The 26986-nt window shown below is 45.4% G+C and overlaps 1 protein-coding gene across 1 annotated transcript in view; it reads left to right on the forward strand.

Annotated features, from left to right (window-relative positions):
• LOC116978420 (putative ammonium transporter 1) overlaps positions 1–26164 on the forward strand; it is a 43703-nt gene extending 17539 nt beyond the window's left edge. Inside the window, exons 6-7 of the mRNA XM_033029541.1 lie at positions 933–1157; positions 26009–26164. Of these exons, the coding sequence (XP_032885432.1) occupies positions 933–1157; positions 26009–26164 (381 nt within the window). The remainder of the gene's footprint in view (positions 1–932; positions 1158–26008) is intronic.
• The last annotated feature ends 822 nt before the right edge of the window (positions 26165–26986 follow it).

Genomic DNA, 26986 nt, shown 5'->3' on the forward strand with positions numbered 1-26986 from the left:
GCATGTGGGGTGCTGGCCTTCAGTAGTCAGCATTGACGAAAGAGCTGGGAAGTTATGCTCCAGCTTTAAAAAACATCGGTCAGGCCTCAGCTAGAATTCTGTGTGCAGTTCTGGTCACCACATCATAGCAAAGATGGTGAAGGTGCAGGGCAGGTTCATGAAGATGTTGCCGGAGATGGGATTGTTTCATCTATGAGAAGAGATTGGAGAAGCTGGGACTGTTTTGCTTAGAATATAGGAAAACCCCTGGGTGTTAACATCTCAGAAGACCTGTCCTGGGCATAGATATAATCATGAAGAAGGTGCAGCAGCACCTCTTATTTCTTAGAAGGTTAAAGAGTCTCAACATGTCACCAAACTTTTATAGATGCACTGTAGAAATGGTCATCACTAGTTGCCTCATGGCCTAGCACAGCAATTCCAATGCACAGAAATACAAGAAGTTGCAAACATTGTTTTTTTCAGCCTGGTTCATCACGAACTTAGTCATCAACCCTCAGTCCCCCATTCAGCTTCTACATGAGAAAGTGCCTCAAGAAGGCAACATCTATTATTTAGGATCTTCACCATCCGGGCCCAGCCTCCTTCGTAGTGCTAACATTGGGCAAGCGGTACAGAATCCTGAAGTTCCGCACCACCAGATTCAGACATTTAGAGGGCATCTGAGGAGGAGCTCACAAAGAGTGAGTACCCAGAATACACTGCCTAAAAAAAAAGCAAAAAGAAGCCTGTGGACAATTTCTGGAAGTTGGGATTAATTACTGACAGGTTTCCACTGCTTGGTGCAGGGCTTTGATGGGCTGAATGGCATGATTCCATGCTGTATATCTCCATGACTTAGCAGTTTTTCTACTGACAATATAGTGGATTTAGCACAACTGATGAAGATGAAACCTGAGAGACAGATGACTTTTTCTGTTTTTGTTTGAAAGCTTACAGTTCTTGGTGCTTCCATGGAACTTGTGGGCTCCTTAGGTTTTATTGTTGGTGCACAAGGTCACATTACAGAATCTGGAGATGGTCAATCAGCCAGCCTTGCCGCGGTCAATACTCTACTATCAACAGGATCTGCAGGTTTATGTGGCTTAATTTACCTGAGAATGAAGAGCGACTCCTACAATATAATACGATTGGTTAATGCAGCTCTCACTGGCTTGGCAAGTATTTATGTTTCAGCTGATTGAAATACATTCATAAAGTCATACAGCACAGAACTCTATTTTATAACTGGGCTAATCCCATTTGCCTGGATTTGACCACATCCCTCTGAAATTTTCCTATTTGCCTGTTTTTTAAACATACCATTGTATCCGCCTCTACCGCTTCCTCTGGCAACTTGTTCCATATATGACACCGCTTTCAGTGTGCAGAAATTGCCCTTCGGGTCTCTTTTAAGTTGTTCTTTTGGTACTTTAAAACTGCTCTCTAGTTCTGCACTACTGTTCCCTGGGAAAAAGTGGGTGTCTATTCATCTCACCTAATCAAAAAGGTTGATGAAGGCAAATCTGTAATTGTTATTTTTATAGATTTCAAGGCATTTCATAAGGTTCCACATGGGAGGGTGCTCTAGAAGTTTAGATCGCATGGGGTCCAAGGAGAGCTAGCCGACTAGATAGAACATTGGCTTCATTGTTAGAAGAAAGCAGAGAGTGATGGTGGAAGGTTATTTTTTGGACTGTGAATAGTGGTGTGCCTCAGGGATTAGTGTTGTATCTTTTGCTGTTTGTGGTTTATATCGACGATTTGGATGAGAATGTAGAAGACATAAGTAGTAAGTTTGCAGATAACACTAAAGTGGATGGTATTGTAAATAGTGAAGATGGTTAGCAAAGATTACAACAGGATCGTGATCAGTTGGGCAATTGGCCAAGGAACAGTTAATGAAGTTTAATGCAGATAGAGGGGGGGGGGGGGTCAAACTAGGGCAGGACCTTCACGGTGATTGGCAAGGCACAGGGGAATGTTGTAGAGCAGAGGGATCTAGGAGTGTAGGTACATAGTTCCTTGAAAGTGACAGGTAGATAAGGTGGTCAAGAAGGCTTTTGGCACACCGTGTATAGAAGTTATGTTACAGTTCTACCAGATATAGGTGAGGTCACACTACGAGTATAGTGTTCAGTTTTGGTCACCCTGCTATAGGAAACATGTTGTTAAACTGGAAAGAATGCAGAGAAGACGTATAAGGATATTGCCAGGACTAGAGGGCCTGAGTTACAGGGAGAGGTTAGACAGGCTAGGACTTTATTCCTTGGAGTGCAGGAGGATGAGAGGTGATCTTATAGAGATGAATAAAATCATAAGGGGACAGATAGGTTAGATGCTTTTAAGAGTCTTTAATCCAGAGTTGTGGAATCAAGGACCTGGGGACAGGGGAAAGGTGAGAGGGGAAAGATATAATCAGAACCTTTGGGGCATCATTTTCACACAAAAAGGTGGTGGGTATATGGAACGAGCTGCCAGAGGTAGTTGAGGTGGGTACTATACCAACATTTTAAACATATTTGAAGTGGTACATGGATAGGAAATGTTTTCAAGGATATGGGCCAAACGCAGGCAGGTGGGATTAATGAAGATGGGGCATCTTGGTTGGCATGGGCAAGTTGGGCCGAAGGACCTATCTCCATGCTGTATGACTCTGTGACTCTATCTATGCCTTTCATGATTTTGTATACCTCAACAAGGTCACCCTCAGCCTACTGTACTCTAGGTAAACAAGTCTCTGCCTATCCAATCTTCCTTATAACTCAAGCCCTTGATTCCAGGCGACATCATGGTGATATTTTTCCTGCATACTTTGCAGTTTAATGACATCCTTAATGACAATCCTATTCACTGGATTATGTGCACAATGCAGAAGACTAGAAGAGACTGAAATGTTTTCTTTTAAGTAATTTTTTTAGCACATTCTGCTAAAATGTGCTAACATTACGCACATCTAAAATCTTCTCAATTATTGTGTTCCATTCCTATTTTCAGTTTACGTCACTACTTATTGTGGAGATTATAATGAAGTCAGATTTCAGAGTTAATTCTTTTACTTTTAGAATTTTTAATTTCTCAGCGTGGTCTTCCTTACCCTTTTGTTTAAACAAAGTAAAAAGTAGTTCTATTTCTGCACATATCTCAAGTGTTTAATTGATTGATCTCTTCAATGCCAAGATGTTCCCTGCTTACAACAGAAATGTGCGAATGCCACAGTCTGAAAATCTAAAATGAGAAAATGCTGAAAATACTTAGCAGATCAATTGTTTTCCATGTGGAGAGCAAACTCTTTCAGGTTAATGAAAGTTCTCAATGGAACTGGGAAATGTTAGACATGCAACAATTGTATCACAAAATATATTGTCAGAGAAGGTGGGGAGGAACGGTAATGGTGCAAATGGGGAAATTAGAAATGGTGGAATTCAAAACAAAGATATTAAGAAATCCCGATGCAAATGCTGTGAATGAATGACAAGTGAATTACTTTATCATCAGCAAGGAATGTTTGGGGCAAAACAACACAACAATAAAATACTCTGAGGATTGTGAAAAACTGTAGTTAATGCTGGTAATACGCCGCAGGTCAGGCAGCATCTGAAGAAACAAAAGCAGTTAAGATTCCAGGCAATGCCCTTGGACAAGACTACAGAAAAGATTTACAAGCATGTTGCCAGGACTTGAGGGCCTGAGCTGCAGAGAGAAATTGGGCAAGCTAGGACTTTATTCTTTGGAGTGCTGGAGGCATAGGGGTGATCTTATTGAGGTGTATAAAATCGCACGGAATTGATAGAGTAAATGCATAGAATCTTTTACCCAGGGTTGGGAATCATGAACCAAAAGACATAGGCTTAAGGTGAGAGGGGAAAGATTTGATAGGAACCTGAAGGGCAACTTTTTCATTCAGAAGTTGGTGGGTATGAAAAGAGCTGCCAGAGATGGTAGTGGAAGCAGGTACAATAACAACACCTAAAAGACATTTGGGCAGGTACATGGATAAGAAAGGTTTAGAGGTATATGAACCAAATGCAAACAAATGGGACTTGCTTGGATTGTGCATCTTGGTCAACATGACCAAGTCGTCTAATAGCCCAGTTCCTGTGCTGTATGACTCTTATGAGAAATGTTTGGGCTCTTATAATTAGAATCATAGCAGGAAATAAATAGTAAAGTGCCAAAATTGAAGGCTTTTGATTTGAATGCATGTGGCATTCATAACAATAGATGAATTGAAACCCAAGTTAGAAATAAATTATTACAATCAAACAGTTATTACAGACTGTAGAGTGACAAAACCTGAAAATTATTATTTTCTCAATGCTTAACCTCACGGTAATGTATGCCCCTGTCCCACTTAGGCAATTTTTTAGGCGACTACATGCGACTAGGCTATCGCCGGGGTGTCGCCTGTATGGTCTCCTCAGCCGCCCAAAAGAATTATAGCATTTTTCTGGTCAGCGCTGCATTTTGAAATGTTCAAAACTTTTTGGCGACCGTGGGCTTGTCGTAACTTGATTTCTCCTGACGTAGGTGCTGTCGTAGTTTGTCGCTAGGATGACGTAGGTTGTCGCCGGTGCTGACTTTGGTGAATTCCATTGGCGACTACCTACGACAGGTACCGGCGACTGAATTGTCTTACCTTGTCGTAACCTGTCATGGGTGGACATAGATTGTCGAAGGTGTGGTCATAGGTGGACGTCCTAATGTGTCGCCGGTTGTCGGTAGCTTGCCGTAGCTTGACGTCGACTAGGTGGTAGGTTGTTGTAGACATTGTCGTTAGGGGGTCCAGTCGGCGGACTATGACAGTCGCCAAATAAATCGCCTAAGTGGGACAGGCCCATTACAATGCTAACAATAACTTATCCTGAGAATCATCAAAATTTCAAATTTCGACAAAGAGGTACTAAGAAATTGAAGAGGAATGGAAAAGTTAGATAAGGACTTATCTAGCTTAAATAATGAAATTAAATAGAGTAACCCGCAAAAAGCACAAAAGATAGACTGCACAAGCAACTATTAATATGCAAAAAAGAAAGGAGTAGCAAAAATTAGCAAGGATTCCCTAAAGATGGAAGGAGAATTCAGAGGAAGAAATAGTAGATAAATAAAAAGTGTTTTGCATCCATCTTGGAGTGATAAAATTAAAGAGTGCAAATTTGACCAAAGTCACAGCATTGAAACAGGCCTTTTGGCCTAACTCATCCATGACGACCCAGTTCCTATTTAATCCCACTTACCTGCAATTGGCCTATGTCATTCCAAATAAAAGTGACGAAGGTGATTGATGAGGGTAGGGCTGTGAATGTTGTCTACATGGATTTTAGTGAGGCATTTTATAATGGCAGTCTTTAGGACGTTCTCAAAGTCCAACCGATAGGCATTACTCCTCGGAAATGGTTAGGAGGTATATTTTAAGCACTCACAACACACTTAAGATAGTAAAAATAAATCTTCCATACGTTATTTCTTCTTAATTAATTGGTCTTTTATTGAAGTAGTACATAATCGCTGTTCCATTCATGTCACATAAATCATATGAAAGTTTCTTCTTATAAAAGTATGTTGTCTCGTTAACGTGTGTGTGTGTATGTGTGTGGATGTGTGTGAATGAATGGTAAAAAACTATTCTCACCATCCTTCCAAGATCAAACTCACTCCTCATTTATGATTCTGCGCAAGTCTCTAGAAGTACACACACCCCTTCTACGTATCAAATCCCACCTACAAAAATACAGACAGATAAAGACTAAAATATTAAAAATGTTAGACATGACTATAATATACTGACAAGCTTAATGGCTCTTACATACCGGCCCCTAATTGTTCGAAGCATATAACGAAGCAATTACTAACAAACATTAAAAAAGGAGCTATAAAAGCTTAACATATATCAAAAGACAAAAATAATATGCATTATTTAGCATTCAGACTTCTTTAGCGATTCTTCCATCTTTACCTTCGCTTTTGGAAGCAGACATATCTTGGTTATTGGTCTTACCAAGATATTGTTCTTAGTCTGAAGTCGTACTGTACGCACCAAACCTTTAATATCGGGCATGATTTCCAGTATCCTTCCCATCAACCAAGACACTCGTGGTGCATTAACCATGTATAAATGTATATCATGTATTACATGTAGTAATCTTTCTTACATTCGGGAACATGGTTAATTAACTGGTGGAATTATTTCCCTGTCCTAACGGCCTTTGTTTTAGCCGGTGATTAAATCTATTCCATCCCTCCCTCGCAAAGATGTGGGATTTCAATTTGAGCGCACTTGTTTGAATAGATGCAAGCGGCATGTCCAGCTTCTCTCCTGGGCGCGCAATACACAAAGGCGATGAAATTACACAACTGTCACACCAAAGATGCTGGAGTAACTCAGCTGAAGAGGCAGCACTCTGAAGAATGGTCTCGGCACGAAACGTCACCCATTCCTTCTCTCCAGAGATGCTGCCTGTTTTGTGCGTGGGAGCTTGGGTGCCTTCCGCAAACACCGAGACGGTAATATATAAACCGTCTGTCCCCGCGGCCGGGGTGAATCACCCTGGTGTGGGTGTCAAAGACCGGGGGTCGGGAGGGGGGGGGGGAGAATCACCCTGGTGTGGAGGTTGGGGTCCGATGGCGGTGCATCGCGGTCATTGACTGTGGGACGCTCTCGCGGGTGGAGACGGAGGAGAGAGAGGGGGAGGAGAGAGAGAAGAGGCTAGTGAGGGGAGGAGAGAGAAGGGGGAGAGAGAGAGGGGGGAGAGAGAAGGAGAGGCAGGAGCATGGGGTTCATTTTCCCACACAGGCTATAGGTGACTGGACAATCTGAACACAAGCACCAAGTTGAAAGCGGCCGAAGGGGCGCATTCCTCGGGACAGCCTCCACTCTCCCAAGGCCACCCTGGGCGGGCTGTGGATCGGGTGGAGCGGAGGTTTGGGGCAATGTTCATGCCTTCACGGTGATGTGATGGATGCGGGGGTCTAGACCAATCGCTGATAAGTCCCGCCCCCCGGCAACGCCAAGTCTGTTATTGGACTTTTCTGTTGAGCAGCTGTCGGTCCTTTGGGCTGTAGGTGGCGTATCGACTGAGCGGCCATTCGGTAAATTTGCTTTTAGGCGACGCAGCTTTTCGGTTCGTAGGCGTTTAGGCGTCCCGCCCTTTCGGTTAGTTTGCATTTAAGCGCCCAACCTTTCGGTTAGTAGGCGTTTCGTCTTCGGACTATTTCGGTTCGTTCGCATTTTGGCCTCGTTTCTATTCGGTTCTTTGGCTTCGGCTTCTTTGCTTCGGCCTCTTGTCTGTCTGCACCACGTCCGGGTACCATTTAAGCACTGTAGTACAATCAGTCCAGGAGATAGATTTCTCCAGCTGAAGCTGCAGTTCCTTTTGCAGCATTATGTCAACAGCTAACAACTTTTCAAGAAAGGAGTGAGAGAAAACGGGGAATTACAGACCAGTTAGCCTGACTTCGGTGATGGGAAAGATGCTGGAGTCAATTATTAAAGAGGTAATAATGGGGCATTCGGATAGCAGTAAAATGATTAGTCCAAGTCAGCATGGACTTATGAAAGGAAAATCATGCTTGACTAATCTTCTGGAATTTTTTGAGGATGTGAGAAGTAAAATGGATGAAGGGGAGCCAGTGGATGTAGTGTATCTAGACTTTCAGAAAGCCTTTGATAAGGTCCTGCATGGGAGACTGGTAACTAAAATTAGAGCACATGGTATTGGGGGTAGGGTGTTGACATGGATAGAAAATTGGTTGGCAGACAGGAAGCAAAGAGTAGGAATGAACGGGTCCTTTTCAGAACGGCAGGCAGTGGCGAGTGGAGTGCCGCAAGGCTCGGTGTTGGGGCCGCAACTGTTTCCATATATATTAATGATTTGGAAGGGGGAATTAAGAGCAGCACTAGCAAGTTTGCGGATGACACAAAGCTGGGTGGCAGTGTGAACTGTGAAGAGGATGTTGGGATGTTGCAGAGTGACCTGGACAGGTTGAGTGAGTGAGCAGATGCGTGGCAGATGCAGTATAATATAGATAAATGTGAGGTTATCCACTTTGGTGGCAAAAACAAGAGGGCAGATTATTATCTCAATGGGGTTAGGTTAGGTTAGGTAAGGGGGGGGGGGGTACAGCGAGACCTGGATGTCCTTGTTCACCGGTCACTGAAAGTTGGCGTGCAGGTACAGCAGGCAGTGAAGAAAGCTAATGGAATGTTGGCCTTCATAACAAGAGGATTTCAGTATAGGAGTTTCTTCTGCAGTTGTGTTGGGCTCTGGTGAGACCACATCTGGAGTATTGTGTACAGTTTTGGTCTCCTAATTTGAGGAAGGACATCCTTGTAATTGTAATTGAGGCAGTGCAGCGTAGGTTCACGAGATTGATCCCTGGGATGGCGGGACTGTCATATGAGGAAAGATTGAAAAGACTAGCTTGTACTCACTGGAGTTTAGAAGGATGAGGGGGAGATGTGAAAGAAACATATACGATTAGGACTGGACAAGCTAGATGCAGGAAAAATGGTCCCAATGTTGGGCGAGTCCAGAACCAGGGGCTACAGTCTTAGAATAAAGGGGAAGCCATTTAGGACTGAGGTGAGAAAAAACTTTTTCACCCAGAGAGTTGTGAATTTGTGGAATTCCCTGCCACATAGGGCAGTGGAGGCCAAATCACTGGATGGATTTAAGAGAGAGTTATATCGAGCTCTTGGGGCTGGTGGAATCGGGATATGGGGAGAAGGCAGGCACGGGTTATTGATTGGGGATGATCAGCCATGATCACAATGAATGGCGGGGCGGGCTCGAGGAGCTGAATGGCCTCCTCCTGCACCTATTTTCTGTGTTTCTAAGACTGTGTCAGTACGTTCCATTCTGGGAATCGTCATTTGCTTCAATGGAGTCACTCTGGCCTTTCCCATTAAGAATGCAACATGTACTTCATTGTTTAAAAAGGAACTGCAGATGCTGGAAAATCGAAGGCAGACAAAAATGCTGGAGAAACTCAGCGGATGAGGCAGCATCTATGGAGCAAAGGAAAGGCGATGTTTTGGGTCTTGACCCGAAACGTCGCCTATTTCCTTTGCTCCATAGATGTTGCCTCACCCGCTGAGTTTCTCCAGCATTTTTGTCTACCTTGTACTTCATTGTTATCATTTTCCAGCCTTAGATATGAAACAGCACCCGTAGTCACTTTAACTTGCGTCTGAAAAGTGATGCAGCTGTGCATATCTGATTTGACCAAAGTTTGTAGGCTTCATGTACCGGTCCACTTTGAATTCTGAGATCTTGTTGAGATCTGCTAACCATTCTGTCCATCGCTGAGAGGAATTTTGCGTTATACTCTCATCCCATCCAAGTTATTCCTTACAAAGATCCTGCAAAATCAACTTGGCTGGCAGTGTAAATGGTGCGAGAAATCCCAAAGGGTCATAAACAGATCGAATCACGGATAGGATACCCCTTCTAGTACATGGTCGCTCTTGGATCGAGATTCTGAACTGGAACACATATGTTTCGACACACGAGTGCAATCCCAGTGCCCTTTCCATTCTTTGTCCAAATCCAACTGCCGGGTCTCCTCAGCTCTGTTATCTGGTGGAATGGTATGCAATACAGCACGCTGTTGCTGATCCACTTGGATAACATGAATCCTCCCTTGTTGCAGAGGGAAGTCAGATGTTTTACCAGTTGAATTGCTTCCTCTTCCGACGTCATGGATTTTAAACAATCATCCGCATAGAAATTTTTCTTTACTGTGTTTGTCACTTCATCTGGGAAGTGAGCTTTATTGTCCTCGGCGGTCTTCCTTATCGCAACGTTTGCACAACTTGGTGATGACACCACTCTAAAAAGATGCACCTTCATCCAGTATTCAATGAGGTCTTGTGCATCACCATCAGGCAACCACAGGAATCGAAAATAGGCAATATGCTTTTCTGATACTTTCTTGATGAAACATCACTTTAATATCAGACATCAAAGCAACCAGTTTTTGTCTAAATTTAATAAGAACTGCAATGAGTGAGTTGGTAAGGTCTGGACCTTGCAGTAGTTGACGGTTAAGTGATGTTCCTTTGAAGACTGCAACACAGTCATAGATCACCCTCAAGGTCCCGTTTCTTCGAATGATACAATCCGTGGTGTGGAATATACCAAAGCTCTCCGTCATTTCGATTCAACTGGTCTGTTGGTACCATTTTGGCATAATCAATGTCAATCATGTCCTTTAGGAAATGTATATTCATCATGAAATTTTGTATTCTTGCCAAACTTGCGTTTCAGATTCTGGGTGCGTTGTTCTGCAATGCGACGGTTATTCAGCAGACTAACACTTTCTTGTTTGAAAGGCAAATCTAGACAATAGTGTCCGTCTATCATCTTTACTGAGTAGTTCATAATATACAATAAATTTTAACTCTTTGGACATTTCTTCTGATTCCTTACAGGTACTTTCATTGAAATCGTGGTTGTATTGCTTGATCAATAGCTCTTCTATTTTAGCAGTAGATATCTGATTGATAGCAGCAGCAGGGTGGTTATTCTGGTTGCTGCTTCTGTTGTTCCTTCTCAAGGAACCATAGATAACCCATCCGAGTAGGGTTCTCACAGCAAATGGTCCATCCCCTTGACTGCTGACAAAATCTTTAGGTTCCAGTGCCTTCAAAGCATTGTAGGTTCCAGTGCCTTCAAAGCATAAGTAGGTTGACACCAAAATTTATTTTAGGTATCTTGACATCCTTCAAGTAATGCCATTGTTTCAAGTCTTCTTGCTTGGGTATATTTAGAAGAGAAACAGGCATGCATGTGTAAACACATCGAGTAATAGCTCTACTCAATAACCAAAAATCTGTAGCCTCCTTTTACATAGAAACATTTGCTCTGGTATTTTATTTAATTCACATTTTTAATCAATAATGTTTTATTATTAATGTTTAATGTTTTATGTATCATTCTTAACTGTCACTGTATGTCATGTTGTCACTTGTGGGCGAAGCACCAAGGCAAGTTCCTTGTATGTGAATACTTGGCTAATAAACGTATTCATTCGTTCATTCATTCATCAGATAGTTGTATAAAATTGTCTTCATCCAGACTAGATATTTCCATACCTGTAATATGACTATGCAGCATTTCTCTTCATTCATGGTATGCAAGAAAATCTTAATTTCTTCTGTGATGTCCAGCCTTCTCATCAAGCTTTCTGTGCAAAAGGTAGCCAAACTTCCATGATCCAAAAATGCATATGTTTGCAACACTATATTCGCTTGGCTGCTCCTTACCTTTACTGGTAAGATGGAGAAAATGCATGTTTCTACCCTGGCCCCAAATTGCGCATTTATTTGATTTGAGGTAACAGCATCACTAGTAGCTAGCTTATCCTTCTGTTCTATTTGCTCCGGTTTCTTTTCCATATTCTTCTGTTCAGTATGAAGTAATTCAGGATGATCTTGTCTGCACTTATTGTAAGTTATACGACTCTTGCAGTTGTTAACCATGTGTCCTTTCTTCAAACATCCAAAGCAGATTCCCTTCTCCTTTAAGGAGTCTCTTTATAGTCCTTCTTGAATTTTCGACACTGTGGCGGCCTGGACGAGGTCAGGAAAAGGCCAGACGCCAGGCAGGTTCAAACAGTAGTCTTTAATCACACAGCGAGAGCACACACCCCAGAGGGACCTCGGGAAACCCAATGGCAGACCAATGCCCCTGTCGCTAAATAGCCGAGGGGGATGATCCAAGGAGTGGCCTAATCCCCAGGGACCGCCACAGGCCCCCCCCCTCCCCCCCCCAAGTACCCAAGGCACGAAACGGACAGGTGGGCGTACACGGCATCCAGCCCGGGTGCATATCATGCCCGGCACAGGAACAGGTAACTGACCAACAGGTGCAGGGGACGGAGTAGCCAGAGAAGGAGGTACCCTGGACGGAGGGCGCCCTCGTTTACAGGGCCGCGCTACCAGCACCGGCTGATCACTGTCAATATGCGCCGGCTTCAGCCGCACAACCGAAACAGTCTCATGCCGACCCCCCATGTCCAGGACGAATGTAGATGAGCCATGCTCTAGGACTCGGAAGGGACCCTCACATGGCCGCTGGAGGGGTGTCCGATGAGCATCCCTGCGCAGGAAGACGAACTGGCAGTCCTCCAGAGCAGAGGGAACGTGAGGACAGAAGGACCCATGACGAGACATGGGCACCGGCGCCAGCTTGCCCACTGTCTGCCGAAGACGTTGCGGAGCGTCGGAAGGCTGCTCCACCTGGCCTCGTGCCGGAGGGATGAACTACCCGGGCACCGTCAACAGAGAGCCATACACCAAATTGGCGGAGAAGGAGGCCAAGCCCTCTTTCGGTGCAGTGCGGATCCCCAGCAAAACCCATGAGAGAGCGTCCACCCAGTCCGGATCATTCAGCCGTGCCTTCAGGGCATCCTTGAGTTGGCGGTGAAACCGCTCCACCAGTCCGTTCGCCTGCGGGATGATATGCCGTTGTGTGGTGTAGGCGAACCCCCAGGAAGCGTGCCATGGCCGACCACAGTTCCGATGTGAACTGAGGCCCCCGGTCGGATATTATGTCCAGTGGTACACCGAACCGGCGATGCAGTGCGCCACCAAGGCTCGAGCACAAGAGGTCGTTGAAGAATCAGGTAGCGGAATGGCTTCAGGCCACCGCGTGAAGCGGTCCACCACGGTGAAGAGATAGGTCATGCTCCGGGATGGCAGTAGCTGCCCCACGATGTCCACGTGAATGTAGTCGAACTGATGCCGAGGGATGGTGAACTCCTGCAACGGCGCGAGCACGTGTTGTTGCACCTTGGCGGTCTGGCACGTGATGCAAGTGCGCGCCCAATGTCCAACCTCCTTCCGCAGCCCGTGCCACATGAAGCGGGAGGCTACCAGGGCCGTTGTCGCCTGGATGGAGGGATGCGCAAGTCCATGGAGCACCTCAGGGGACGATGGGTCGCGGTGGGGACGATGGGTCGCGGAGGTCCAGTGGAGACATCGCCCAGCAGCGTTGCGCCACCAGGACCACGGACAACGTCCTCCAACTGCAGGCCCGAAACTGCCGTACGATAGGCGGCCATCTCCTCGTCGACCAGCTGAGCAGCTGCCAGGGCGGAATAATTGATCCCCTCAGCGACTTGGAGAACCGCGTGGACTGCAGGTCGCGATAAGGCGTCGGCCACCCTGTTGTATTTGCCCTCAACGACACGGATGGAGGTGGTGTACTCGGACACATACGCCAACTGCCTCTGCTGCCAGGCAGACCACGGGTCTGAAACCTTGGCAGATGCGAAGGTTAGCGGCTTGTGATCCGTAAATGCAGTAAAAGGCCTCCCCTCCAGGAAGTAGCGAAAATGTGTACGGCGAGATACAGGGCAAGGAGCTCGCGGTCGAAAGTGCTGTAACGACGCAGAGCATCACTGAGATGCCTGCTGAAGAAGGCGAGTAGCCACCAGCATCCGTCAACGAGCTGCTCCAACACTGCCCCAACCGCAATCTCAGAAGCGGCCACCGTCAGGGCGGTCGGGGCGTCCACCAGTCAGGGCCTCCTTACCCCTCTCGAATGCCGCTGTTGCTTCGTCGGACCACTCAACCTCCCTGCGATGACCAGCAATCAGGTGGAAAAGCGGACGCATGATTGCGGCCGCTGCCGGCAAGAAAAGGTGATAAAAGGTGGCCATCCCCTCGAACTCCTGTAGACCCTTAACTGTGGTCGGACGGGGGAACCTGGGGACAGTGTCCACCCTGACCGGCAGCGGCACCACCCCCTGTGGAGTTACGGGGTGGCCGAGGAAGTCGATAGCCGTCACCCCAAAACGGCACTTGGACGAGTTGATGGACAAACCAAAATCGCTGAGGCACTGACAAAGCCGACGGCGATGAATGCAGTGCTCCTGCCGCGAGCGACTGGCCACGAGTATGTCATCCAAGTACACGAATACGAAGTCCAGGCCGCGATACACAGTCCATAAGCCGCTAAAAGGCCTGCACAGCGTTCTTCAAACCAAACGGCATCCGTACAAATTCAAACAGTCCAAATGGCGTTATAATGGCTGTCTTTGGGATATCGTCGGGGTGGACCAGAATTTGGTTGTACCCTCGCACGAGGTCCACTTTGGAGAACACCGATGCTCCGGCCAGATGGGCATTGAAGTCCTGAATGTGCGGGACCGGGTACCAGTCGGCGACGATCGCATCCTTCAGGCGATGGTAATCCACACACGGGCACCAGACCCCTCCCGCTTTAGGAACCATATGGAGCGGTGATGCCCATGGGTTATCGGAAGGGCGCACAATGCCCATCGCTTCCATCAGGCGGAACTCCTTCCGAGCCAGACGAAGCTTGTATGGCGTGAGACAACGCGCCCAGGCGTGCACAGGCGGGCCAGTAGTAGGAATATGGTGCTCCACCCCGTGCTTGGGGGTGGAGGAACAGAAGTGGGGTTCGGGGATGTCCGGAAAATCTGCCAGGATTTGCGTGGAAGTCCCATCTATGGACGACAGGGGACCATCGGCGTTCCCGGTAGGCGGCGCGGCTCTCGTCAGCAGCGGCCTCTGCAGTCCGTCTGCGTTTTTATTATTTTATGTCTATGTTTTTATGTAGTTTTTGTTATTTTTGTTGGGGTATGTGTGTGGGGGGGGTTGGGGGTAACTTTTAAATCTCTCCCTGCACGGGAGACCCGACCTTTTCTTTGTCGGGTCTCCGTTGTCGTTGGGGCTGCAACGAGGAGCGGCCTCCAACAGGAAGACCGGGAGCTCTGGTGCCGACTACTCACCTCACCGTCGCGGAGCTGGCCGAGTCCAGAGCGGGTGGAGCTGTGGTGGACGCTGCTGCGGCCCGACCCCCGGAGATTCGGTGGCTGCAACCGCAGGTTTGGCGGACGGCACCGGGAGCCCGCGGGTCCCTGGAGGGAGACCGCTTTTCGGGGCTTCCGCAACGGCGACTTCTCCCGCCCGAGTTGCGGGGTTGAAGAGCTCCTGGAGCGGGGCCTTACAGCACCGCCCCGCGCGGCTTGGAATGGCTGCGGGCTGCGAGCGCGCGCCGGGGGCTCTAACATCAAGACCCGGTGCGCGATCTTGCATTACCCGGCGTGGCTTAATGGCCACGGGACAATTCGCCATCGCCCGCCGGGGGCTTTGACTTTGACTTTGACTCTGACATCGGGGGGGAGAGTGCAGTGGAGAGAGAAGATTTTTTGGCCTTCCAGCACAGCAATGTGATGGATGTTTATGTAAATTATGTTGTGTCTTGGGTCTATTAGTTTGTAATGTATGGCTGCAGAAACGGCATTTCGTTTGGACCTCAAGGGGTCCAAATGACAATAAATTGAATTGAATTGAATTGAATTGAATACGGGATTACCAATGCGGAGGAAGACCGGCTCCAGCGTGACGGAGTGCACCAGTCGCCGCCTCTTGACATCCACGAGCAGTGAATGGGCTCGAAGGAAGTCGGCGCCCAGCAATGGCTGGGAAACGTTGGCGATGACGAACTCCCATGAAAAGCAGCTGCAGCCAAAGTTGAGGGAGATGGTGCGAACCCCGTAGGTGCGAATAGCACCCGTTCACCGCGGTGAGGAAGGGGCCCCGTTTGCCCCCAACGGATGTCAGCGATGGAGGGAGGCAGAACACTCACTTCCGCACCTGTGTCCACGAGGAATCGACCCCCAGTGCGTCGATCCCAGGCGAAGACGCAACGAATATTGCCGTCCGCCGAAGGAATCACTGACGACCGGCCCCTGCGTTTCCCGGGAATGAAAAGGTTGGGCGACATTGCCTTGCTGCAGCTCCCCAGCGACGATGGTAATAGCACCATCCCCCTCTGCTGGCGTCTGGTGGAACTGCAGGCGAATTTGGCTGGGTTGAACACCAGCGACTTCTGCTGCCGCTGGGTGGAACTGCAGGTGGGCCGTGCTAAAAAGACGTGGCTGCAGTGGAATGCCTGATGGCGGCCGGATTTTGCCGCAGGGGCCGACTGGTGGAAAGCGGCCCCGACCTTCCAGCGGGACATCCACAGCTCGTCGCCGTGCTCGGCCAGCGCCTGCATATCCCAAGGGATCCTTGGCAAGCTGCAGGCGGATGTTGGGCGTGAGCTGCTGCAGGTAAGCAAACTTAAATAGGAAACAAGGTTCGTGGTTCCTCATTAGGGTGAGCATGTCCTCCAGGAGGGCAGATGGCCGGCGGTCGCCCAGGCCGTCCATTCGGAGAATCCAAGCTGCCAGCTCAGATTCACTAAGGCCAAACCTCCTGATAAGGAATTCCTTAAGGCCCCTATATTTGTTTGTTAATGGGGTGGCTCTAAGGTAAGGCATAACTCGCCTCGCAGTCGCTTGGTCAAGCGCGCTGACCATGTAAAAGTATTTTGTTTCGTCCACAGTTATCCCTCGCACAGCAAATTGTGCCTCTGCCTGCTGGAACCAGATGTCAGGCTCTTCGGTCCACAGAGTAGGGAGTTTAAGTGCAACGGCGTTGTTATCTATCACAATGTGTGATGAATGGCAGGGTCACCAGTTGTAGTGGCCTGGACGAGGTCAAGAAAAGGCCAGAAGCCACGCAGGTTCAAACAGTAGTCTTTAATCACACAGCGAGAGCACACACCCCAGAGGGACCTCGGGAAACCCCGTGGCAGACTAACGCCCCTGTCGCTCAATAGCCGAGTGGGGTGATCCAAGGAGTGTCCTAACCCCTAGGGACCGCCACAACACCACCTTATGATGTGACCAACCTCATCACATGACAAACAGAATCCTTTTTGCTTAATAGTAGATGCATCTCCTTTCATTTCTTCCTGTCGTATCTACAGGTATTATAGCGGTAGCAAAACTGCTTTCCTTAGACCCTGATCTTTTGTTTTAGTAAAGATAGAACCTTTAACAGTTGCTGGTTTAGGATCTTGAAAATTCCCATGGCGTAGATTTGACATTAACCATACTTCCCTTTCCATGAAACTCACCAGATCAGGAAGCATGGCTTCTCGTTTTTCAACTTCCAGTAACCGACTTGCTCTATCCCTCCACTTTTCTCTAAGCCTAAAGGGCAGTTTTAGAATGATAATTCTCATATTAACAACAACATTAATTTCTTCCATGTCGTGATTTCTCATTGAGCCACAACCTCGAAGAAATATTGCAAACTCATGCAATGCCTTCACATCTTCTGCCTTGATAGTTGTCCAAGCATAGGCCTTCTTCAAGCAATTTACTTGCCATTTGATAGCCCTCCTCTGCAGGCACATTTCGACAACTTATTACAAGCTGCTTTGCATATCTGCTTGTGTAGTGCTCCAGAAATCGTAAGCGATCGCTTTCATTAGTAGTTTTGATTTCCACTCTTTGTGAAATACTATTATGAAAGTTTCATATTGCAAATGACCACCATCATACATAGGAATTTCCATTGGGGTAAGGTGAAAGAGAGATTTTGTTGAGCTAGGAGCTCGCTGATTCTCGTTCCTCAGTAGTTCATAGAATTCACTTTGAGATCCTTGGCTGGGCGCAAATGGATGATGAACAGGCCTCTGAAAAGACTATTGGGTTGCTGGCTTATTACGAGCCTCAACAGACAGCCCAAAAGTTGTTTGCTTTGGTCTAGCTCCTTGTTGTTGAAATGAAGTTTTGTCGACCACCCAGTGCTAGCTCTGTCGCGAGACCAAAGTGGCTGGCTGTGGGTTCGATTTAGCTGCTACTTCCTTTTCCATTAAGGAATTTTTCTTCTGAGATACTCTCAAGACACATTTTGATCCTTGGCCTTCCAATATCTCTCTCCTTGCTCCGGCAACTGCCAGCTTCATGGCTATTTCCAGCCGTTCCTTCTCCTTCCCCAACTGAGTTTTTCGTTCCTTAGCCTCTCTCTTCAGCTGTTCTTCCTCCCTTTTCAGCTGTTCCATTCCTCAGCCTCTCTGTTCAGCTGTTCTTCTTGTGCCTCATCTAATTTTTTCTCCAAGGCAGCAGCTGCAAGCGAGAGGGCAGCTACTTCAGCTTTGGCTTCCACTTGAGCAGAGACCCTTGCAGTTGAACTGCCTACAGAACCAGATTTTCATCCAGATCTTCGTGTTGAGACGTTTGAGATACTATCCTGTGGTCCAATTTCTTCTCCCACTTCAACACCTTGTTGCATCGCACTTCTGACTGTAGTTGTTTGATTTCAAGTAACCACTTTTTCACATCATATATCATATCATCTATATGCTTTTAAAACTCTGTGTGGGTTTGTGTGTGTCATTTTGCCTTTGAAACGTATCTCCTCAAAAACCAGACGCCGAAACGGGGAAATTTTTACATATTTCAGTAGAGTGATTTCCTTGTGATTTTAGAAATCCACTCCTCTGTACATTTGGTACATTATTTTCACGACTTTTTTATTAAACTTGTTGACCAATCTGACCCTTTTTTTAAATCTGACCGCTGCCCAGCTGCTGACGTTACAATAACAGTGGCATTTTTACATCTTCTGGTAGAAATTTTCCTTATGATTTCAAAAACCAATCCTCTATAAATTTGGTCAATTATTTCCCGAGATATTTGCTAAAATTTATAACCAAACTGCCATTTAAAAAAAATATTAAGGTTGCCCAGCAGCTGACCTCACAATGCCCTTGCCCTTCTGTCTCTGCCCCTCTTTCTCCGTCTGTCCCCATTCTCTCTCTGCCCTCCCTCTCTACCCCCCCCCCCCACCTGCACGTTGGGGGCTATGCGTCAGTGGATAGGGCGGTAATGGGGTAAAAGGAGCAAATTAATCATATTAATATAATATCAAGGGGGGTAGTTAGTATGTGTAGGGGTGGTAAGTGCATGTGACGCCGCATGATCTATGATTCAAAACCATGATTCAAAATCTTCCCCCCCCTTCCTCTTTGCCCCCCCTCCCTCTCTAGGGAGTGGTGAATAGTGAGAGGTGGAGTATTGCGTTCGGGAACCAGCTCTCCCTTGTGACGCCGCGCCCCCCCCCCTTCAATCTCTACCGCACCTGCGCAGTTGCGGGTTACGTGTGAGTGGATTGTGCGGGGGATGGGGTAAAAGGAGCGAATGAATCATTTTAATGTAATATCAAGCGGGGGTTAGTGTGTGTGTGAGGATCCAACGGGTCCTCCTTGGTCTAGTACTCTACAAAACCATCGAAAAATTCCACTTTTTATTGGAACCACTGGGTGTACCTTTCGAGTTCTCCCTCAGGCAGTTGTAAACTCAGCAATGAGTTTTGCTGGTCCCCAACCTCGTGGCCGAGGATGAATTATTGGTCCATATTAGAATGCACCATCTTCGCATTCTCATCTGATTTCATTAGTTTCTTCTGGATTTCAATTGCCTTGGCTATCTGCTTCCATAACTTGTTTCTTTCTATCTCACATCTTTCTAGGTAGGCTGCTTCTCCCTTTTCAGTGCATTTGGCTTCTCTCTTTCCATATCTTCTCTCTTCTGGCTCCACGGCTCCCTCTTGTGGTGCCTCTTCGTACTCACCTGTCCATGGCTCTATGAGTTGGTGTATCCTTGGCTGGCTGGCTGCCAGGTTGTTATACGTTTAAAAAACAGCCCGTTCCACGTCTTCAAAACAATCATTAGCTGAGCAAGTCTTATCTTGGCAAAGTTCAAAACATCGTTATTTCCAAGGTCATGGCTCAGCACTGGCTGCTTTATCTTTAAACGACTGTAAACAAGCTTACTCAGCTGTTTTTGGCTTACTGGTAGTCACACAGTTTTTTACTCAATATAATGGCAATCTTTACGACGTTCTCAAAGTCCAACTTCGATAACCATTACTCCTCAGGGATGGTTAGGAAGTATATTTTACACACTCACGACACACTTAAGATAGTAAAAACAAATCTTCCAAACGTTGTTTCTTGATTAATTGGTCTTTTATTGAAGTAGTACATAGCAAGAAATAATCCGTCACTTTCAGTTCTTAATCGCTGTTCCATTCATGTCATATAAATCTTAGGAAAGTTTCTTCTTATAAAAGTATGTCTCATTAAATTGTGTGTGTGTGTGTGTGTGCGTGTGCGTGTGCGTGTGTGTGTGTCTGTGTGTGTCTTCGTTAGTCTCTGGAAGTAGACACACCCCTTCGTATCCAATCCCACCTACAAAAAATACAGACTTATGACTAAGACTTTTAAAATGTTAGACATGGCTATAATATACTGACGTAAGCTTAATGGCACCTGCACATTTGATAAACTCCGTCATGGCAGGCTAGTCTAGAAGTTTGAGATGGTGACACAAGGAACCACAGATGCTGGAATCTTGAGTAAAACACAAGGTGCTGGAGGAACTCAGCAGTTCTGTAGCACAGGAAAGAGAAAGCGGTGGGGAGGGGTTTAAGTTAAAATTGAAGGATTCAATGTTTATACCATTGAGGTGTTTCTCCGGTTTGTGTGTGGCCTCACTTTGGCACTGGAGACAGCCAAGGACAAAATGGTAGGTATGGGAATGAGAAGGAGAGTTAAAATGGTTAGCAAATGGGAAATCCAGCAGGCCATGGGGAGCATCAAATGCAAAAGATGAGGTTTGAAGAGGCGCATGTGAACCTCTGTCTCACCTGAAAAAGTTGCTGCGGTCTATGAATGGGAGAAAGACCAATGACAGATGTTATATCTCCTGCAGTTGTAGGGGAATGTACCTAGGGATGGGACGGGTTGCACAGAAAGGGATGAGTGAACCAATGAATTGCAAAGGAAGTCATCTCTGTAAAGCAATGGGGGTGAGTGAATGTGACTGGTGGGAAATGTCCTCTATCTTCAGTGATTTTCACCCTGCTGGTGGGGATGAATTCCCCACCTTGTCTCCTCTGTCCCACAGTTCTGCTCTTGCTTCCCCTCTCCCCAGACGGAACAAGGATAGAGGTTCCCTTTGTCCTCACTTTACATCCCACCTACCTGCACATTCAAAAATTTGTTCCCTAACATTTCCGCCATCTTCAAGGAGATCCCACCACCAGTCACATCTTCCCAGCTCCAATCCATTCCGCAGAGACCATTCCATCTGCAACTCCTTGGTTCACTCATCCTTTCCCACCAAATGCCCCTTCCCATAGGAACTCTCTCAAGCAACTGCAGGAGAGGCAACACCTGTCCTTACACCTTCTCCCTCATCTCCAGCTAGGGGCTCAACAGCCCTTCCACATGCGAAAGATGTGTGCATGCACCTTCTGCATGTGAACCTCTTCACCTAATGCATCTGGTGCTGACTCCTTTACATCTGCAAAACCAATTGTAGACTAGGCGGCCATTTTGTTGAACACTTATGCTCCATGCGCCAAGGCCTGCTGGATCTCTAGGTTTCCATCTCCCCTTCCCATTCCCACGCCAACTTTTCTGTTGTCATCAAGGTCCCGCAATCTTCTCTCTTGTCTCCCTCAACAACTCAGGACAGATCACAACTGGACCTGGGGACGTACCACCTTAATACTCCTCAAGTGTCTCAGCACCACCTACTCAAGATCAAATTGCCCTAACATGTTTTTATTGTCCACACTGATCTTGCTGTCCTCCAAGTCCTCCTTCTCGGTGAATACAGATACAGATGCGTTTAGTACCTCTTCTACATCCTCCGACTTCAAGCATAGATTCTCTCCTTTATCCTTGAGCAGCCCTACCTTCTCCCTGTTTTCAACATACGTGTAAAGAGCCTTGAGATTTTCTTCAATATGACTCGCAAATCACATTTCACCTTTTTGGCCCTTCTAATCACCCGTTTGATTTTTTTCCTCCTCGCGTTATAATCCTCATAAGCTCTGTTTGATGCCACCTTCTTAAATCTGACATCATCTTCCTTTTTATTCTTGATCAAGTTTACAACCTCCTTGGTCATCCACAATTTCCTTAATTTGACATCTTTATTCCAAATTTCTCATATTCTGCCTGGTGGTCTATGATAGAGCTGAGAAATTATGGGAAGTTAATGGAGTGGCTATTACTAGGGAGAAGATGTTTGGGAAGCTGGGCCAGATGGACTGCACCCTCGGGTTCTGAAAGAGGTGGCTTTAGAGTTGTGGAGGCATTGTTAGTGATATTTCAGGAATTACTAGAGTCAAGATGTTAGAGTCCATTATAAAGGATGAGTACCTTGAAGTTCACAATAAAATAGGCCGAAGTTAGCATGGCTTTGTTAAGGGGAGGTTTTGCTTGACAAATTTGCTGGAAATCTTTGAAGAAGTAAATAGCAGGACAGACAAAGGAGAGCCAGTAGATGTTGTTTACTTAGATTTTCAGAAAGCCTTTTAGAAGGTGCCACACGTTAAGCTGCTTAGGAAGATGAGAGCCCATGGTATCAAAGGGCAGATACTAACATGGATTGCAGGTTGGCTGGATGGCAGAAGACAAAGAGTGGCAATAAAGGTGGCTTTTTCTGGTTGGCTACCAATGACTAGCGGAGTTCCGCAAGGGTCGGTGATGGGGCGGCTACTCTTCACGTTGTATATAAATGATTTGGACGAGAGGATTGAAGGCTTTGTGGCAAAGTTTACGGATGATATGAAAATAGGTGGAGGGGCAGATTCTGCAGGCTCTATAAGGCGCTGGTAAGGTTGCATTTTGGAATATTGTGAGCAATTTTGGGCATCATATCTGAGGAAGAATGTGCTGACTCTGGAGGTTCACAAAAATTATCCCAGGCATGAATAGGTTAACCTATGACGAGCGTTTGTCAGCACAAGACCTGTACCTGCTGCAGTTTAGAAAAATGAGGGGGGACCTAATTGAAACATACAGATTAGTGAAAGGCTTGGATAGAGTGGATGTGGAGAGGATGTTTCCACTAGTGGGAGAGTCTAGGACTAGACTAGAGGTCATAGCTTCAGAAATAAAGGACGTTCTTTTAGGAAGGAGATGAGGAGACATTTCTTTAGTCAAAGGGTGGTGAATCTGTGGAATTCTTTGCCGCAGAAGGCTGTGGAGGCCGTCAGTGGATATTTTTAAGGCAGAGATAGATAGATTCTTGATTAGTACAGGTGTCAGAGGTTATGGGGAGAAGGCGGGAGAATGGGGTTCGGAGGGAGAGATAGATCAGCCTTGATTCAATAGCGGAGTAGATGATGGGCCGAATGGTCTAATTCTACTCCTATTCCTCATGACCAGGTGAATACTGCTGGGATCTATCCTGGAATCTCTGTTGTTAATGATATTTATAAATGACTTGGGCATAAATGTAGATACATTGGTTGTTAAGTTTGCCAAGACCAAAGTTGGTAGTGTTGCGGATAATAAGTAAGGCCGTCGAAATATACAGCAGTTAGAGAAATGTGCGGAGAAATGGCAGATTGAATTTAATCAGAACAAGAATGAGAGGTACATTGGGAGGTCAAATGTTAGAGGAAAATATATGATTAATGGCTTGACCATTAACAGAATTGATGTACAGAAGGAGGTGGGGTTAAAGTACACAGCTCCCTGGAAATGGTAACGCAAGTGGCTAGAGTGGTAAAGAACGTTTGGGTAAATAGTTCCCTGCATCAGTCGGAAAATTGAGTATTATTCAGGAGTTCATATTGCAGGTTTATAGAGTTTAGGTATGGCTATTTTTGGAGTATCATGTGCAGTTCGGACAGTCCCATTACATTAGGATGTGGAGGCTTAGGAAGGAGTGCAGAAGAGCTCTTCTGCCCGGATTATATGGAGGGGTTGGACAAACTTGGATTGTTTTCTCTGGAACGTCAGAGGTTGTAGGGAGACCAAATAGAAGTATATAAAATTATCAGAGATAATCAGAACCTTTTTGCCAGGGTGGAAAATATTAAAGGGCATAGCTTTAAGATGAGAACTGCAACATTTAAAGTATGCTCTAAAACCTTTCCTATCCACGTGTCTATCAAAATGTCTTTTAAACGTGAACATGTAAGAGTGAAGTCACAGCATGAAAACTGACCTTCAGCACACCATGTCTATGCCAACTGTCCTGGAAAGTGAATCAGAGAACTTCCTGGAAATAATGAAGAAATACTGGGTTAAAAGAAGGTTTGGTTTAGTATTTGTATTTAGTACTGGTTTGCTAATCTAAGCAATAAATAGAGGGAAATTAGCAATAATTGCAAAATAGTATTGGTTATATTAATAAAACCTGATGACCTGCAGGTGCTGCAAATCCAGGCTTTGAAAGGGGTGGCTTGGCTGGTTGTCATTTTCCAAATATCCATGGATTCTAGAATGATTCCCAAAGACTAGGGTCGCAGACGTAATTTCACTATTTAAGGAAGGAAGAAAAGAAAAAATGCACAGCTTCAAATTCCTTAACTCGATATCAGTTCGAAAAAGGAAGAGTCTAGTGTCAAGGAAGTGGAAGGAGGGCACAAAGAAAATAATAATAGGACTGAACAGAGTCAAATTGGATTTATGAAAGGAAAATCATGATTGATAAAGCTATTAGATTTTTTGAGGTTGTAACTAGCAAATTAAATAATAGTGGATTTTGTGTAGTTGGACTTTCAGGAGATCTTTGGTAAAATAAACCAAAAATGAAACACGAACATAAGAAATAAAAGAGGCAAAAGACAATTCAGCCCCTTAAACCAAAAATCATGATCCTTTGACTGAATACATTTCTCCTCATTTCAGTCTGAAATAATTTACCCCTCATTTTGAGACTGTAATTCCCAGTTCTAGTTTCCTCAGCAAGAAAAAACATTTCCCTGTATCTGTCCTACATAAATCCCATTTCATTTTCCCCACATTCCATCAGCTCCCTCCAAATCTTCAGAGGGTCCAGGAAAAAAACGATTCATGTATTAGATCACTGAGTTTTCATCAGAACTAAGCAAAGTTGCAAAGAAGAGGTGGTTGAAGAGAACAAGGCAAATGCCTGTAATGGTATAGGGATCCAGAAAAACTGAATGGTTTTGTTACCATCTGAGAAAGAGGAGTGGAGACTTGGTAATAACAGATGATCTGACTGTCAGTACAAGGAGTTGAATGAAAATAGAAGAGAAACAAAGTAAATGCAATACTGGAAACATGAGGTACAAAATACTGCAGTTACTGCAAATCTGAAATAATTAAGAAATAATTAAGAAAATGCATGAAATACTCAGCAGGTCTGGCAGCATATCAAGAGAGAGAAAAGCATTTAACCTTTATAGCTTTATAACCTTTTATCAAAACTTATCTGACATCCATCTCATGCTTTTTACATTTCCTGACAGATGGTGTTCAGTTCTGGGCACCATGGTATAGGAAAGAAGTTGTCGACCTGGAAAGGGTACAGAGAAGATTTACAAGGATATTGCCAGGCTAGAGGGTCTAAGCTATAGGGAGAGGTTGTGTAGGCTGGGACTCTATTCCTTGGCGCACAGGTAGATGAGGAGTGGTCTTATTGAGGTGCATAAAATCATGAGAAGAATAGATTGGATAGATGTATAGAGACTCATACTCAGAGTAGGCGAATCGAGGAGCAAAGGACAGGTTTAAATTGAAGGGGAAAAGATTTAATAGGAATCTGAGTGTTAACCTTTTCACACTTTGGGTGGTTGGTGTATGGAACAAGCTGCCAGAGGAGGTAGTTGAGGCAGTTAGACAGGTACATGGATAGGATAGGTTTGGAGGGATATGGACCAAACGCGGGCAATTGGGACTAGTGTAGCTGGGACACGTTGGCCGGTGTGGGCAATTTGGGCCGAAGGGCCTGTTTCCACACTGTATCACTCTATGACTCTATCACCTGCAATTAAAAAGTCTTAGCCATCTCACCATAACACCATGTGTCATACAATATTTCTTAGACTATGCCCATTCACAGACATTCCCTTTGTTTTCACTAACCCTCCACTTCTCTGTAGTTTAAAACATGTTTGATTGCTAATGAAAGCTCATTGACCTGAAATGTTAAATCTGTTTCTTTCTCTACTGATGCTGCCTGATTTGACAAGTTTTTGCAGCATTTTCTCTTTTTATTTCGCGCTTTTCCAGTCAAACATCCAGGAGGTGAAATGTAGATTTTCAGATTTTAAATCATGAACTGTGCTATGTTTATGATTTATCACAGCATTTTACATTTTTCACGAAGCACACGTTATACCTGATAGTTATAGAACAATAATTTGTGTTTATTTTGCTTTTGTCAGGTAGCAATTTGTGGAGGTGCCAACAGATACTTTCCTGGATTGGCAGTAATGTGTGGTTCCACAGCAGCTCAATTATATTTCACACTTGAACATTTATTCGCATATGTAAAGATCAACGATCCAACAGATGCTATAGCCAGTATGATACTTTACTGACCAAATAAGTATTTTTAGAAAGAAATTCTATTAATTTTTCATGATGTCCGTCTTGCAATGTAGTCTTATATACATGTAATATAATTATGGACAAAGCAACGACTAGTTTTCATTCTCCTAAATAGCAGGCTAATAATGAATAAATAATGAGGGGATGTTGGCTTGAGGGAGGGTGCTTGCAATGTTCACTTATATTGCCTATGTCTTTGCAGCGTGGGGTCCATAAATGATCAGTAGAGAAGTAGAATGTGGAATGGCACTAAGGCTTTAAGCCTCAAACACATGCATCAGGAGCACAGAGAAGCCAGCATAAGTGGCAACATTTTCCTGCAACCTCCCCATCTGTCCCAACCTTTCAAGCAACTCTGGCCCCACCTATGCTGGTCTGAGGGTCCCATGTTGGCCTCATTAGTCTGATCAGAACCAACAGAATTAGAGTAGAAGCAAGTCATTCTCAACTCCAAGGGAACCAAGTAAGACCAAGAAAGAAGACAAAATTATGTGATGTAATTAATGTTGGTTGAGATGATGGATTTTAGCTAGGACATTGATCAGATTTTACTAAATTTGTACCTTAATCTTGGGGAACGATTCACAGAATCTTCTTTTGTAAAATGTGGTCTGAGATTTTGTGGCTCTTCTGCCCACATTACACCAGATATTAATTCACAGAGTAAAATAGCACAGATGAGCCCTTTGGACCAACTTATCCATTGCTGACCAAGCTGCTTTCCTAAGCTAGTCCCATTTGCCCGCCTTTGGCCAGTGCTCCCTTCGACCTTTGCTATCCATCTGTCCAAATATGTTTTGAATATTGTAATT

Source organism: Amblyraja radiata, chromosome 11, assembly GCF_010909765.2.
Source record: "Amblyraja radiata isolate CabotCenter1 chromosome 11, sAmbRad1.1.pri, whole genome shotgun sequence".
Taxonomy (NCBI): Eukaryota; Metazoa; Chordata; class Chondrichthyes; order Rajiformes; family Rajidae; genus Amblyraja; species Amblyraja radiata.